Source organism: Amblyomma maculatum, chromosome 3, assembly GCF_055883805.1.
Source record: "Amblyomma maculatum isolate TAMU_Amacu chromosome 3, ASM5588380v1, whole genome shotgun sequence".
In the NCBI taxonomy this organism is placed as follows: Eukaryota; Metazoa; Arthropoda; class Arachnida; order Ixodida; family Ixodidae; genus Amblyomma; species Amblyomma maculatum.
In genome coordinates, this window is record NC_139346.1 from 204,022,844 (window position 1) to 204,039,807 (window position 16,964).

General features: G+C 48.1%; 2 protein-coding genes across 2 annotated transcripts; both read right to left on the minus strand.

Moving 5' to 3' along the window:
- Nucleotides 1-1,167: 1,167 nt before the first annotated feature.
- On the minus strand, nucleotides 1,168-3,588 carry LOC146197476 (uncharacterized). The gene is made up of 2 exons (XM_084599311.1): nucleotides 3,000-3,588; nucleotides 1,168-1,906 (listed from the first exon to the last, which is right to left on the minus strand). The coding sequence occupies exons 1-2, from the start codon at nucleotides 3,464-3,466 to the stop codon at nucleotides 1,534-1,536; spliced, it is 840 nt and encodes a 279-aa protein (XP_084455437.1). The 5' UTR covers nucleotides 3,467-3,588; the 3' UTR covers nucleotides 1,168-1,533.
- Nucleotides 3,589-4,280: 692 nt separating this feature from the next.
- Nucleotides 4,281-13,116, minus strand: LOC146197477 (uncharacterized). The gene is made up of 6 exons (XM_084597188.1): nucleotides 12,778-13,116; nucleotides 12,051-12,211; nucleotides 9,172-9,436; nucleotides 7,509-7,717; nucleotides 4,354-4,711; nucleotides 4,281-4,298 (listed from the first exon to the last, which is right to left on the minus strand). Exons 1-6 carry the CDS (start codon nucleotides 13,114-13,116, stop codon nucleotides 4,281-4,283), a joined length of 1,350 nt encoding a protein of 449 aa, XP_084453314.1.
- Nucleotides 13,117-16,964: the final 3,848 nt, after the last annotated feature.

Here is a 16,964-nt window from a genome sequence, read left to right on the forward strand (position 1 = left end):
GGCGACACTAGGGATATACGTAAATTATAGTAGATCATCTCATTCCGGTAACTATCCGATATTCCTTGAAAAATTAAAACTCTGCGGATTCCCCGGATTATCGCAGCCCCTAACACAATGCGATCTTTATAGATGACAGCAGTGCTCCGAAATAAACCAAACTAAATCGAATGTAAAAACCGATTAAATCCATAATCTAACAAAGCATGTACTGCTGGCCCTATCCCCTCTAATAAATTACATTGTAAGTGTATCCCGCGCGTGTAAGTACACAACTTCTGCAGATAGTTCAAAATTCTGGCTTTAGGTAATGGCCTGATACAAGTAAAAGAAATAGCAGGTATTTTTTGTTACAGGCATCAGACATGGAGCCGAATGAATAGAGTAATAATCCTCAATGAAAGAACAACATGCCTGCTTTCCCGCCCTCCAGGAACTCCGATTACATATCTGCTTACAAGTTTACCTTATGACCTTACTGGATAAAAGCAGTGAAACATGTCAAATTACTAGCAGTCATTTTTCTGCTGAAAACATCATGAAAGGAGCATATTAAAAATGATGTTATCCGAACCGTGCGTCGTTGCGTGTTGAACGGAAGTCGTCGAGTTCTTTCTATAAAAAAAACTTATACATAACGCTGTGTTTACGTCACCACTTTACTACTGAGCATTGTGGGGAGACACGTCTGTAACTAAGATTACCAAACTTTCATTACTACACACACAAAAAAAAAGCCCTCTCTGCAATAGAACTTTCAAGTTTAAACATACACAGCCAATTTGCTGAAAATAGAACAGCAGATAATAGCTACGCCTTCAAACGGCTGCGCATCTACAGAAATACATTAGAAAGAAGACAAGAAACGGTTTCAAATTTAGAAAACTTTAGAAATTTTAGTAGAAAACAAGAACATACATTTTTGGTGCCAGCCACCATCGCTTGTTTCTATGTGCTGCCTATGGGGTTGAAAGAATTAAGCCCTCACTAGCATCCGTTTTAAACAATCTTTACTTCCAGCACACATAGTATACGATATGCCGCATAATAGACACATATCCATCCTTCGTTGTGTGACAACTTTATCTATTTGTTGTTTTTTTCGATTAAATATTCGCTGTTCTGTTCGCGAATTGTAATGCAACCTTTGTTGCTACCGCCGTGTTTATACATTCATTTTTCTTAGAAAGGGCCATTTGATAAAGAAAGGCATTGCTTGGCGTATGAACTCAGTCATGTCATTGCTGCTGATGTAAAGGCGACAGGAGTGCTTTCAAGCTGGGGTGGAGCGGCTGTTTGGTTCATTTGTATCAAACAGCGAAAATAAAACTGTTATTATTATTTTATATCTACATCTTACCAATATACATAAGCGGAGAAGAGTCATTCCAAATGCAATGTTTACTGTGTACAATTATTGAAAACCTTTGGACATGATAAGTTAAGACCATCGATTTGTATCCAAACGAACAGAAGCCACACTACAACCACCTGCGTGGAATTGCACAACTCCACCGGCATGGTAGCGAGTGTTCATCGAGCGGCCTCGCATTTATGGCGACTGCCTGCCATGGCGCTGTCGGCTGCGCATCCAAAGGCCCGTGCGAAGCGCTCGTCTCCAGCGAGAGGCTCGTTACATAGCGCGACCAGCTGCTCGGAAGGGTCGCTATCGCAAAGCAGCAAGCAGCCGACCGAGAAGAGCTGCGCGGCCTCCGAGAGCCCCTCGAGGTCCTTGAGCCGTTCCTCGGCCTCAGTGGCGCGTTCCTCGAGCGCTGCGAACTGCAGGTCGCGCACGAGTCGCATTCGGCGCAGCCAGCGCGGACACTCGGCCGTCGGTGCCGGCTCGCCTCCCGTGTCGATGCTGGCTGCCAACGCCCAGGCCAACTGGGCGCCCAGAGTCCCGAACCTGCCTCGTGGTTACAGCGTGAGATCAATACTGAGAATGAATTACAGCAAAATAATTTGAATTGCGAAATCCCGCGTTTGTCCTGATACGCGGGCCAAATGGTGCCTAGTGAGTCGAACCAGATTGGTGGGCGTGCGCAACGAAAAAGGTGATTCAGCGACACATCGTTAACACAAACATCCGATTTATCTGAAACTACGCGCTGGCATGACCAGTTTGGTTCCAACGGCGTAATGAGGGAGCCAATAAAGGCTCCCTCATTATGACCACTTCATCGGACACGAAACACGTGCCCTCCAGATATTCTGCCATCCTGAAGAGCTATCCGCCGGGAGTATGATGGCGTGAGGTCCGGGTTGTAAGGTGAGTGAAGCAAAGCAGTGCTCCTCGTACTTTGTTGTGGCACGGAAGGACGTGGATTTAGCGTCGGAAGCGTATTGCCGCTCCTCTGTTTAAAAGTGAGGGACCTTTCAGAGAAATTGCTTATCACTCCAGTCATTCATGTCATTTGAATGTTAAGCATTTCAGTGTAGTAGTTTCTCAGAGATATATAGTATTTCGCTCGCTGCAATCATGGTTCATGTCCACGTTGATATCAAACTGGCTGAGAACTTTACAGAGGAGGAAGTAAGTCTATTATGCTATTTCTTAAGCGTTGCATTTGTGTGTTCGTGTGTGCCTGTGCGCGCTACTGCACTTTCTCACATTGTCATTTGTCTCTTTTGCGCTATTCTACAATATGAACTACTTCCAGCTTGCCCAACACAGCGTGCTACACCTGCAATGTACTCATACTGATAAGCCCAACTTTCCTTCCTGCTTCAGAAGGGGCACTGTTGCATGCGACAAGAACCGACCTATAGCTGTTTTAGGGGGACCAAGGCTTCAGCACTTAAGTAGAATTAAACAAGAGCGAGAAAAAGAACACATTATTATTTGCGAAACGCATACTGCCCCGTAGTAACGGCCAGACGCAAATATCACGCGAAGTTTGCGCGTGCTGTTCGAGATGTTGGAGCTGGAGGTTATTAGCGCGTAAGTTCACTATACTGACCGCAAAGCGTGCACAACGAAGCGGAAAGGGCCTTCTCACCTGACGGCAGTCGTGACGTTGTCGCTGAACATGGGAAAGGCGACGTGATGGGGTCGCACCACAAGGAGCTGCCGCAGTCCGATGCCATCAGCTCCTCCGACGGTGCGTGGAGACCGCTGGTGCAACCACTCACGGCCCATATCGAAGAAGGGCGCATCGGACAGTCGCGCCAGATAGGAGACGCCGATGGCCGCTCGGCCTGGCCACGTGGTCGACCGACGGCCTTCCAGAGCACGTAGCCAGTTATCCAGGAAGGCGTCAGTGCGCATATCCGCAAAGGAGGAGTAGGCATCGTCAAGCGCCTCGCCGCTCGGAAGAAGGTCCGAAAGACCCACCAGCCGGTCTGAGACGCTGAGGCGAACCTCCTGCACGGAGGCGAACATTACGCATGCATGGAAGGTTCCATCATCGATGCAAAATAGCAAAATAGAAACTTTAGACTGCACCAGCAACACCGAGTTTCGCATTCTCTTAGTGCAGCGCACTCTTGTCAACTGTAAAAACCGAAAAGGGTTAACGGTGCGCAGAGGTAGTTCTATTAATGCTGGAGTTCCATTTTAACCTCCTACAAGGTCACTGTCTGAATATTGTCACGTGGTAGTAAAAAGACCGTAGGCACAAGAGATGGCAGGCATACCAGCACTGAAATCAACTCGTTATTGGTCTGACTTGCGCCCGCAAAATAACTAAGCAACTCGGCAGCGGCGATAGCAGCAAGCGTGCTCTCTGGTGGTCGAACTATGAATGCCCGTCGCACCCGTCAACGGTCAATTTAAAGGCGGCCAAGAAACATCGAGATAAAGCCGCAAACGGTGACTAGCACAACCTGGAACATTGAAGAAACTTACGCGAGTGCCTGGAATCTTCGAGACACACCTTGGCGCATGTTGCGCGACAAATAATTCGACAAAGCTGCATCTCACGACAACGACTATGAACAAACAAAGAATACATAACTGATCCGCGTAACAGAATCAGGGTGATAATGCCGCATGCCGGTGGCTGTCGAAAAAAACAAAAAAAAAAAACAAATACAGATTTGAATTTTTTTCGGCAATATTTACTCCGCAGAACGTGTAGCCATGTTACCAGGGGACGCGTCATGAAGTCATAATTACTTGAGTAATTACTCGGCAGGCGAACAGCCACCTTTAGTGAAGAGAAAGTACTGCAGTTGGTCTCATTTCACGAATTTTTGCTGTATCTACTCGGTATAGACGTGCAATGAACGGCGTGTAATGATCAGCATGTAATGAACGGGGTGCATCCATCCGAGCGCGTCTAATTCTCCTGGCCGGTCTGAATAAAGCAAGCAGCGAAAATAGCTACCAGATATATGCCAAGCTGCGGGCACCTTCCACTCTTGTAGCTTCTCGGTGAGGTTGACCACGTGCGCGGCCAGTTGTCGCACGTCGGGCGACACCAAGTCCTGGACAGCGTGGCCCACGGCTGCCCAGCCCAGGGTCAGGTCCAGATGTTCGAGGCAGAGTCGGTGCACGAGAACGTCGCTCAGCTCCCAGCCACTGAACAGCAAGCCGGCCAGGCGATGGCTCAGTAGCGGCGCGACATGTTGCACCAGCATCCAGCCAGCGTACAGCTGAACAGACTGCGTGCCCATTTGCTCGACCAGGGACGTCAGGGCACCCAAGTAGCTCCGGTTTTGTACCACAACCCAGGCCAGGGACCCGTCATGGCCGTGAGAGAAGCTTGGGCTGAAGTGTAAACAAGCTATATACGTTACAGAATTAATAAACGCCCGCGTTCGCGTGAGTTAGTATAGTATGCAAGTACCCACTTATATCAGGTGTTTAAGCAATTGTGAACCAGAATTTTTAAAATAGGTTTGATTGAGTTATGAATAAGTCATTTGAGGAACATTCGCACTTGCAATTTTGACGAGCGTCATAGCAAGGTGGATAATGCAATCAGCAAGCTAGATAACTAATAACGTATAATTAATGTTTCAAATGTGATCGGCGTCCAGGTGCAATCAGAGATATGTGCCGGCCATTACTAACAGCTGCATCCGATTTTTGAATTTTGAGCCCACGATTAGCCTCTACGACTTTGGCTCAACAAGTTTGGCAACCTCGCGCCAAAAGACTAGCCTGCGTTCCAATCCGCTCCACATCGATTTTTTTTTTTTCGTTTGGCTGTTGCTAGGCTTCTGTCAAGGTCATTCAAAGTCACAGCCAGATAGGGACGGCGAGGCGGCCCGCGAAAGCGTGCTTTCGCACTAAAATCTGCGCTCTATAAGCACTGCCCCTTGCGCCGTCAATCAACGGCACAAGAGCCACTTACCTCCTCTGGCCCGTGTTATAATATTTAGAAACTCTATGGCTCGCGTGGGCTGAAGCAGCAAGCAATGGCTAGCACTGCAGCGCAGGCGGGACAGAGAAGGTGACGGGTAATCCACGCTATTAATTGACGGCGCTAGGGACGATGTTTAGAGAGCATATTTTTCGAAAACGCGCGCCTTTTGTCACAAAATATCCAAAATTTGTTGTGATACAGTGCCGAAGGCTATCACGTTTTCGAAATTCTAGAAACTGATACGGCTATTACTAATGACGGGCTATATATCTCTAACTGCAGCTATGTACCTAACTATTATAATTAAAATATTTATCAGCAATTAGTTAACCAGCTTATTAATTATATTTATCCACCTGCTTTCTGATGTCCGCCAACGTCTATAGGGTTATTCTTCAGAAGTCATCTTGAAAACTCAACAAACCTATTTGTATAAATTCTAGTTCTATTTCGTTGAAACACCTTGTAGTCAGCAAAGAATTCGTCTGCTGATGCGCGCAGGTGTCAGGCTGGTTCTTGCCACACATATTAGGATGGGATCGTGAAACTAAAGGGGCAAGACTGTACATCCCAGTAGTTCCTTGCGGCACTGCCAAAGCTGCGATGAACGTAGCGGTGACATTACGACGCTGCGGAATGTAATAGCAATATGAAATTGTCAAACGAGTATACAGAATGGCATGTTTAAATATGCGCGTTCGTGTTCATCTTACATCCACTATTACAGAGTTCAGCGTTGGCGGCTCTTGCGACAAAATTTTGTTGCCAATATGGCGGCGCGCTTCGAAGCACGTCTCACTTCACAGTGAACTCATCATTCTTACTGGGTACAGTATGTTCATATATTATAAACGACGCAATGGCTTTTGTTTTTGCCTGATCTCTTACCTACCACAACGTCCACGAGTGCAAAATTTCTTTATATATATTTTTTTTGTTTGTTTCGGAGGATGCTTCTGTTCCTCCCAGGCCTAAAGAAGAAAGTTTGTTCGTTGACAAGAATGGTTTAAGTCCGAAACACCAGATGGCTCCGCTAAGCTATTTTGGGGTAAATAGCAGGGAGGGGGTGCATGGAAGCTCAATCGAAATTAAACCCGGGTATTTAAATATAACCCCAAACTAAAAGGAAAGGGCGTTAAAGTTGACGGATTATCTACGTTAAAAAACATAAAAAGTAAGGTTGGGCATGCTGATGACTATCACCATCCCGTTTCGAAGGGGACGCTCCTAACACACACACACACACACACACACACACACACACACACACACACACACACACACACACACACACACACACACACACACACACACACACACACACACACACACACACACACACACACACACACACACACACACACACACACACACACACACACACACACACACACACACACACACACACACACACACACACACACACACACACACACACACACACACACGCACACACACACACGCACGCACGCACACACACACACGCACACACACACACACACACACACACACACACACACACACACACACACACACACACACACACACACACACACACATTCCTGTGACTAGGCTTTCAAGGTCATTGCCAGACGCGCTTTTCTGAGTATTTTAACGTCATTCCGTTAACGGTCCCGTTCTGTATAAAATTCAGCGAAACCGAACAGGCATGCATGGCTATGGCAGGTGGTGGTTGGCAGGTGGTGGTTGGCAGGTGACATAACCAGGTGACATCACCAAATAACGCTCTCACGTCTAATTGCCTTAAGAATTCATTACTCCGTAACTGCGCTAGGCTTTACGGAAGTGGAGCGAGATCATGAAACGGAAACTGCAACTACCAAGGCGATACAGCAAAACTATCCTAATAAGAGATTCAGCAAAAAGCTGAAAAGCTATAGCGATTGTGAGTGTGCGGTCTAGTGTAAAAATACTAACTGCAATCTGGCTTTGTGTGTGTTTCAGGACACCGGCAAGATTTTTCGCTGGATGGTCTGAGAGTGCATGCTGCATCCCAAGTACCTATATAAGGCCCACTGAAGCCCAACAGCGTTTAATATACCTCGGTTGCGCATACCACAAGAACAGAGTGGAGCTGCTTGAACACCAGCATTTTTCAACATCTGTGGTTGTATATATCGACTACTGACATCCCAAGAGCATTAGCCTCGTATATCAACGCTCGCGCAAACCCACCTTCTCACGGAGTTGCGCAAGTAGACAACGACCGCTTTCTTCCAGGGTTCTAGCAAAGGTGATGCAAGGACATTCGCAGCAATTTTCCAGTCGAACAGCTCCTCTTGGGCGATCTCGGATGCACTGACCCCAAGAAAAGGCTCGAGCTTCTTGTCGGCCGCGCTGTAAACCATCTCAAACTCCTTGAAAGGCTCCGGCTTTGTGCTATCCTGGGGAAAAAAATCAAGACAAGCAAGCCAAGATCATGAGGGAATGAAAGTGCCCTAGCATTGTTTCTAGAGGGACCCTGAGGAAAATTGAAACCAGTAATTAAAGACTGATCCTCTCGATGTTTCCGGCTATGTAATACTGAAGTTTTATTTCCCACAGGCAAGAGACTGTTTAATGCCAGATTTAAAAATATACTTCCCGCCTGTCAACTAAAAGCCGTGATGTCCTTTCATTATAGAAAACGGCGTGTTGGTAGCGTTATGACGTCAACGGTGGTGTCGCGTTTGTCCTGGGATCCGCTTATCAAAATCGGCGTCTAGGGACACACGTTTTAGTTGCGAAATCGATCGGTGGAAGCGACATCTGTGTTTCGTTGTTTGGTCGTTTCGAGGTTGCGAACACCCCATTTTCGGTGGCAGCGGCCTTTTTGTTATCGGAAAGCGGCAACTTCTGCTTGTCCGCAGTGTCCCGTGAACTGTATACTATGATGCAGTGTCAGAGAAAAGCAGCCAACAGCCACTGACATAAAATAAAAGCATGGGGGAATTCTTTTGTGTGTGTACGTGTGTGTGTGTTTGTGTGTGGTGGTGAATGTGAAAAAATAAGGTAACTGGTGTCCACAAACAGTGGTCCCATGGCAAGGGATCATTTAATTAAGAAAACAGATGCATAACTCTCCATAAGGACGCCGGAGGGTGTTGAGGGAATGGGAAACAGCGGTGCTGAAGAGGAAGATGAAAATGTCTGTGGTGGCGCGGGAGAGTGTCACCGCTGAGGGACATGCTAACGGCGGCAGCGCGCTCTGCGTGGGCTCAGTGCTACAATGCACATCGCTACGGGTGACGACGCTGCAGTCGCGGGAAGGATAAACCGTGACAGATCGCTACAGCGGAAGAGGCTATAGAGCAGCTTGAAATTCCGCTCATAGTAACCGGCGTTGGGAATTGGATCTGGAAGATACGTGCTGTTGTGGTTGAAGTATATACTGAAAGAGTTTGTTGTTATAGAGTGTCAATACAAGATGTAAAAAGCTTAACGAAACGTCCAGCTATAGGATTTCGCCTTCATTTTTTGGAAATTTATAACATCCTTCCAAATTTTTTTCAACGAGAAATTGTTTGTGAACCTATAGTTTTCTCGCGTCGCATAAGACTTCGCAATAACAATTTTTATTTGAAACACACTGTAATTATCTTCTACTTATCCTCAAAAACGCATGCCATTCTTATTTTCTTTTTTTACTGTCCTCACTGGGAAGACCTTTCTGACCAGCTCGGGTCCGCAAGACCAAGTCATAGTGGTTATGCAAGCCGAAGCAGCAGCAAACTCCGCTGGGATCTTGGACATTAAAAGACCACCCATCGCTCAAGATACTATCCCATAATCCCTTTCACCGAGGGTGAAATAAACTTTTATCTCTCCGCGTGTGCACGATGGAAAGGTCCACACGCACCGAAGGGCGGGCGAGCATGTCGGCGAGGAGGCTGTAGTAATCGCGGAACCTCCAGCGGCCCATCAACTTGAGCCGTAGGTGGTGCTCGCCAATCCGGCTTGCGGGTCCAACGCGCAGGGTCTCGGGGGCCACGGGCTGTGCGCTGACCAGAGCGGGGAGGCCCACACGCTCGAGGGCCAACAGCAGTTGCGCGAACAGGGCGTCCACGGCTCCGTGCACTTGGGCCTTGTGCGGCCACGGCAAGCCGCTCCTGTCCAGCAGCGACCTGCGTCCGTCATCATCGGAGAACAGCATAGATATTGGCATGCATATTCACCGGCAGCATGCGGGGATAGCTGCACAGTGGTGTTTTTCTGGGTTGAACGGCGTCGCTATGTATCATGTCATGACCAAAAACTCTGGCCTGTCCACTGATCGATATTAAAGATATCCGATGTAAGATATAATTATGGACCCAGCGTATTTTCGGTTTGGCAGCGGATTCGCAGAGACTGGAAATGCGCAGGCAATCTTCGGAGCGAGAGCTGTTCTTTCTTTCATCTCATTATAATTGGGAGAGGCGGCGACGCAACTTTACCGCGATATTTTTTTCCCCGAAGAACGGCCCAAGAGCGAAGTGTTTATCGTATTACACAGATTCGGTCATATTTGGCCGATAAAAGTATGAGGTCATGCGTGACATAGATAACGAAATGGGATTATTACTGAATGGAGCGCACTTCCTGTATATCAAAGGGTAAGGGGGGAGGGGGGTTGTAGTGTGTTTGTGTTTCGTGGGGTTTAACGTTCCAAAGCGACTCAGGCTATGAGAGACGCCTTAGTGGAGGGCTCCGGAAATGTCGACCACCTGGGGTTCTTTAAGGTGCACTGACATCGCACAGCACACGGACGCCTTGCTTTCCGCCTCCACCGAAAAGCGGCCGCCAAGGCCGGGATTCGAATCCACATCCATGGGCATAGTAATCGAGCGCCGTAACCACTGCGCCAACCCGGCGGGGTGGAAGGGGGTGGGGGTAGGCAGTCACCTTTCATTGCTACAATGAGAGCTGCCGCCCTAGGGGATAGAAAGTGAAAAAGCAGGCGCAGCGAGAACAGCAAACGTATATGTATAAAAGCAAACATAAGTGATTGTACAGAAACATAATTGTACTGTCACTGTGTCGTCTCAGAGCCAGAAAATTTTGCAGGAATAAGGAATATAATATAAAAAGCGAAAAAAAAAAAGCCAGGACCATGCACAAAAAGGCCAAAACTTCCTGAAATCACATAGAAAAGCATAAGAAAGTAAAATTAGGTCGTATAATGTCTGCGCTGGACGAAACCTGCGGCCAGGTATGCCTTTTTAAACGACGTGGTGTGCGAGCGTGTCGCTGACTATAATTTTATTTAACTAATTCAAACGGTTAAAATGGGCTCATTTCAAGCATATTTTACTTGAATACAAAGAACTGGTGCAGAAAAGCTTCGAACTAAATTTGTTTCTATGCTCAGGTCCTAGTCACGTGATGCCTGCCAGACATCACATTCCGCCTCCGTAACGTACACCTGTATACCGCAAAAGGTGCGTTATTGATAGTTCCCGCTGACGAACCTCCTAGGTAGCATTTTTATCGGCTATGTCAAAGAGAAAATCTTCAGTTACTTCACAGTGCACACTATTTTGCTGTACTATCACGTTCGATTGGTATGATCTGCACCATGCATCACGTGTTACATGTTATGAAACAATGCGACCCCGATTCTATGCATAACGTTTATTCTGGTCATCCCTATAGTGTGATATGATGCTGTGCATCGCTGCGCGCTTATTTGCTCTCGCCCAAAATGAGGTCACTGCCGGAACGTTGCACGTCAAATTGACCGCGACTGTACAAGGAGCACTCTAAGCGAATGTTTAATCAGCTTTTCACCACATGTGCCTTAGAAGAACGCTGTGGAGTTCTATGGATGGAATGACGGAAGAGCAAAATTAAAAATAACCGGAAGCACCCCCTCACACTGTAATCGTCGGGGCTGTGATCGCGTACCATAGTCCTCATTCCATGTTAGTTCTGGCCTCATGCATTCCTCTTTCCTATGCAGCACTTCTATGTTCCGTGTATGTACATTCTTTAACACACGTAAATCTTCTTTACGGCTACGTATGGACGCCACTTGTGGAGCTTAAGAGCACAATATAACTGCAAAATGGCGAAAAAACATGGGTTTGTAGCTAGGCATGAAATGTCGTTAATCTGATGCAGCTACAGTGAATTTCATAAAAACACGCTAAACACTATAACAGTGATAGCACTGGCGCGTGGATGTGTATGTTGTTTGTTATCGTCCAGGCATACGGGCTGCTTTAACGGCGTGAAAATAAATTTCGAATCAAGCCGCGCCGAATAAAATGAATTGACTGCTTAAAATTTAACAGCTTTATAGGTATACCTTTCTGCCTGTCCCAAAGGGTAGCACCCTTCGATCACTTAGGTCGAGCAGCATCAAGCGCAATCATGATTACACTTTATATGCGGCAACGTAATATCTGCATCGAGTTCAATCTCGATCGTCTCGATAATAATAGAAGGTGCCCGTGTGGGTGAGGTATGATTCGACTTCGAGCTCTATTCGACAAGCAGCAGTGGCACAGTAGCTCTAGCGCTCACTTATCCCTGGATTACTGATTCGATCTCTTCTGCACTGGTCACATTTCGATGCAGGCGAAATGTTAACATCCACGTGTGGTTGGTTCTAATTAGTCAATAAATTCAGAGCAGGCGTATATTGCCATCTGCACCGTTTCGGGGTTCCACAGCATCGTACTTCAAATTTCCACATTGTGACACCCCAATTCGCCTGCGTGTTCGTCTCCTATCAGCCTTGCCTGGCCTGATCACCTGAGTTGCTCGATGCCAGTACTGTTCACCGTGCCGGCGAACTCGTGGCAGGAGGCGTAGTAGGCGGCCGCCTTCTGGACGGCGCTCTGGGAGTCGCCATTACGGGGAATGTTCTCCATGAGTGATCGCTCCAGCAGAGGCATCAGTATGCCCACTCGGTCCTGCAACCGGTAATGTACGGCACTTAAGCGGCGTGACAGTGATTTAGTGGCACAATAAAGAGGGAATCGTTCCCTCTATAGGCTAGAAATTTTTTCATAAGAAAAAAGAAAACGTCAGAAACACGACTTTTCAAAGCTAAATGTACTGTAAATAGGACCTTTCCTTATATACCTATCTTTTTACCTCCAAGATTCACCCGGAAATCCTTCCACGTGGTAGTTTCATGCACATTATCTCCACACCCTTGCTAACTATGGCGGTATGGCTACTACGTACGGTGGTACATCTTGACAGCCGGTCGTTTTCATGCGCGGACAAAACAGAGGACGAACTAATCTGGTAGCAATGATATTATCTGATCACTCGATTCAACCCGGTAGGCGTTGTGGGCGTTACCGCCATTAAGCTGTCGAACAGGATTCCCGGAATGTTTCTGAGATCAGAGTACCCATCTAAACACAAAAAAGGGGAGGGTGGTTAATTGCTCGTTCTTTTCTGTGCAATAATTCCTGGCAGGGCATGAGGTGGCTCAATCAGCCTCATTGATTTCAACAACTTTACCAACCGGGACGTTATTAGCGCCCGGCGGCGGCAGGACTGCGCTGTCCTGGGCAGCCATCATGGCGTCGTGGCAGACATGCAGGTAGAAGTCGGCGCACGGGTCGTGCGCTGCACTTCCCGAGGCGTTGAGCAGCCTCGCGTAGAGGACGCACGCTTCGGAGTCGCACACCGTGTACGGTGGCCGATCCCCTTTCTCCACATGACGTGGGCCGCTCAGCATGTACACCAGCATGGCAAGCACGGCGACCACGACGAGAACGAGGCCGGCGAACGGGAACGACTCGTGCCACTCGACGGTGCGCCTGCGCGGTGCTCCCATCTCAACACCGCTCAACGACGTCATGTGCGCCCCTTCGGATGTCTGCGCCGCGCCGGTGGAAATCACTCGATAAAGTTCTCATTTATAGTGCATAATTAGAAACGGGGGGCTCCGGACAGGGGAATTACGAACTCGTTCTCAGGAAGTCGGCGTGGTGTAGTGGTTAGCATCGGGCTATAGGCTGAGGCGCGAAATGATGGCAGTTCGAGTCCTGACGTGTACACGATTCACTTATTTTCTGCACCTCACGGCGCGATTTCAGGTTTTCGCCTATAGTAAAGACGCGTCGTCGGCACACGAGAAAGCCTTCTGCTCCTCGACCAATTCTGTCTTGAAGACGTCACTGCACAATGAGCGGGCTAATCTCCAGCCATTCAAGCAATGGGAGCAGAGCGACTCTTTCCGAGAACAGAAAGGAAAATGACCGTTTTCATACAAAAAGACGGCTCGGACATTGAACCATGGGGGACATTGGCCTACATAAACGTTGGTCCAGACCAGCCCCGCTCACGAGAGCGAGATGGCAGGTTAGTTGGCATTGCACTGAGAAAAGAGGGCAAATGAACGACGACAAAAGAGAGATTCTGAAGACATAAAACTATGCAGGAGACTATGCCTCTCATCACACACTTCTAGAAAAGACAGGTTGCCCCTTTCTGACGTCCCTCCCTTGCGCTGTTTTTATTCCAGCTTTAAAGTCCATTAATGGGTCCACCGATTGCCGCATCAAGAACTGTAGGCCTTCGCTTTCTCATTTCAGTCTGCGGAACCCCTTCACCGCTTTCTTGCCTTTGGACATTGAACGGAGGGGCGCCGATTCGTCTGTGCTATATTTCGGGAAGGGCTAGAAAAAATTGAGAAGTTGGATGCACACGGAAGAGAGCTTGGTAAACTGGTTGGAGCAAACGAGGAAGGCCGGTCGTGTATGTGGTCGGTGGGGATCAGGAGTCGTGCACTTTGATGAGAGGAATTGAAGCTTTTACTATGAAGTTATTTAAGTAATTCGCGGATAGCTTCCTGCGTCTCTGCAGCAGTAACTAGACCGGAAAGGAAGTGGGGCGGGCTTTTGCTCACGTCTCGTACATATAAACAAATGGTGACATGTAATATGTGCATGGTTGACGTGAAAATAACATTCAAAGGGAACATTATGCTAACGCTGTGTTTAAACTGATATTTAAATGTTCTGCACATGCCTGCAAAATAACATCACGAATTCTAATGACATTGTAATGTTAAAATTGTAACCAGAAAGCAAGAACATTACCAATATTTTGGAGCACTATATATCTTCAAACAATTTTTAACTTTTTTGTATATATTTTGAGTCATCAGGACTTAGCAGTTAAATATTTGTGGTGATGCCTGCGTGCAGCCTAAAAATATAATTGGCAAGCTTTTCATGATACCCATCCGCCCCTATAACTTATGGCGCACTTCAAGACTGATTATGAGTTTATTGCGTTCATGCGAGGTTATGCCCTACTCTGCATTACCTCACTTTGGTCCGTTTGTGGTGGGTTGTGTGGCTTATGCTTTTCGAGACAAGCAGATCAATTAAGGGAAAATGAGGGTGCTCGTTATAATACATGAAGGAAAGAAACCAACAGTCGGCGAGGCCAAGGAAAAGCGTAGGGGATGTTACTTTATGTCCTTTTTTTTATTGTTTACTTGGATAATCACAGAAATTAGTAATGTAATCTTATTAGAGGAAATATAATTAAACACAAAGTAGCAGAAAAAACAACGTGCCGATGGTGGGAACCGAACCCACGACCTCTGAATATCGGGTCCGGTGCTCTTCCAACTGAGCTACATCGGCCGCTGTCCCCCCTGCTACTTGCCTGGATATTTATGTTATCTGTATACGAACCTTGAGAGTGTTCACCAGCGCCACCCTCAACCATAGCGGCGGACGTAGAACGTCCTTTGTTACCGCCAGCGTCACGTAGAACGTGATCAAGAGCGAGGGCGAAAGCTGTGCTAGAACCCTCTTACGCTACTTAAGGCTTCAAGGCTGCCAGAACCGAGACCCCCGTAAGCTACAAGCAGATCAATTAAGGGGAAACGAGGGTGCTCGTTATAATACATGAAGGAAAGAAACCAACAGTCGGCGAGGCCAAGGAAAAGCGTAGGGGATGTTACTTTATGTCATTTTTTTATTGTTTACTTGGATAATCACAGAAATTAGTAATGTAATCTTATTAGGGGAAAGATAATTAAACACAAAGTAGCAGAAAAAACAACGTGCCGTTGGTGGGAGCCGAACCCACGACCTCCGAATATCGCGTCCGGTGCTCTTCCAACTGAGCTACATCGGCCGCTGTCACCCCTGCTACTTGCTTGGGTATTTATGTTATCTGTATACGAACCTTGAGAGTGTTCACCAGCGCCACCCTCAACCATAGCGGCGGACGTAGAACGTCCTTTGTTACCGCCAGCGTCACGTAGAACGTGATCAAGAGCGAGGGCGAAAGCTGTGCTAGAACCCTCTTACGCTACCTAAGGCTTCAAGACTGCCAGAACCGAGGCCCCCGTAAGAACCGAGACCCTCGCTCTTGATCACGTTCTACGTGACGCTGGCGGTAACAAAGGCCGTTCTACGTCCGCCGCTATGGTTGAGGGTGGCGCTGGTGAACACTCTCAAGGTTCGTATACAGATAACATAAATACCCAAGCAAGTAGCAGGGGGGACAGCGGCCGATGTAGCTCAGTTGGAAGAGCACCGGACACGATATTCGGAGGTCGTGGGTTCGGTTCCCACCATCGGCACGTTGTTTTTTCTGCTACTTTGTGTTTAGTTACCTTTCCCCTAATAAGATTACATTACTAATTTCTGTGATTATTCAAGTAAACAATAAAAAAAAAGGACATAAAGTAACATCCCCTACGCTTTTCCTTGGCCTCGCCGACTGTTGGTTTCTTTCCTTCATGCTTTTCGAGCGCAACCCGGGCCTGCTGGGACCATAGTTGAATGCCCTTGACTGTACTTTGCACAGCACTTTGAAGTTCCGGCAGGTATGTCTTGGATGCAGCTTCGGTCGGGAACCTGGCACAGTCCCACATGATGTGCCATTGGTCCGCCGCACCCACTTGACATACACTGCACATATCACTCGTGTAGATGTTTGGGTGGAGGAAGTGTAGCACTGCCGGGGCGAGGAGTGACCCGGTTTGTATTTGCCCTAGGATGACCGCCTCCTCCCGACAAAGTGCCGGGTGAGGGGGCGGCATTGTCCGTCGAGCTAGGCGGTAACACTTAGTCACTTCTTCGTAGCTGGTCATTCGGTCCTTTGTTTCGAACCACCACTTGGAACGGTCACTCTCGGGGGCGCGGAAGGTAAGCGCTCGCGCCGCCGAATAGGCTGTCTCGTTGTGATTCGGTGAGGATGCACAATCTCCCGCGTGCGCCGGGAACCACTTGATGCGGATAGTGTTGCCGCGGTCTTGGAGCTGGAGCTTACTCATGATGGCGGCCGCCGGCGCGCCCACTAGCCCCTTGGCAAAGTTGCGCACAGCGTTCCTCGAGTCGCTGAGCACGGTGCGACACTCGGTCTCCGAGATCGCCAGAGCGATGGCAATCTCCTCGGCGTCTGTGGCATTCGCGCACCGCACGCTTGCTGCCGTTGTCTTGATGCCGGTAGCCGCCGCAACTGCCACTGCCACGAATCCTTCTCGCTTGTATTCCGCTGCGTCCACGTACCGGGCGTGCGCGGGTCCTGGGCGTGTTGTTCGACGAGGACTTTGGCCCGCGCCTGCCGCCGTTCTTGGTTGTACTCGGGGTGCATGTTCTTCGGGATGGGGTCCACGTTGATGTGGGCCCGCGCCTCATCGCTGATCTTGCACGATTGCCGACTGGGAGTACGGGGATT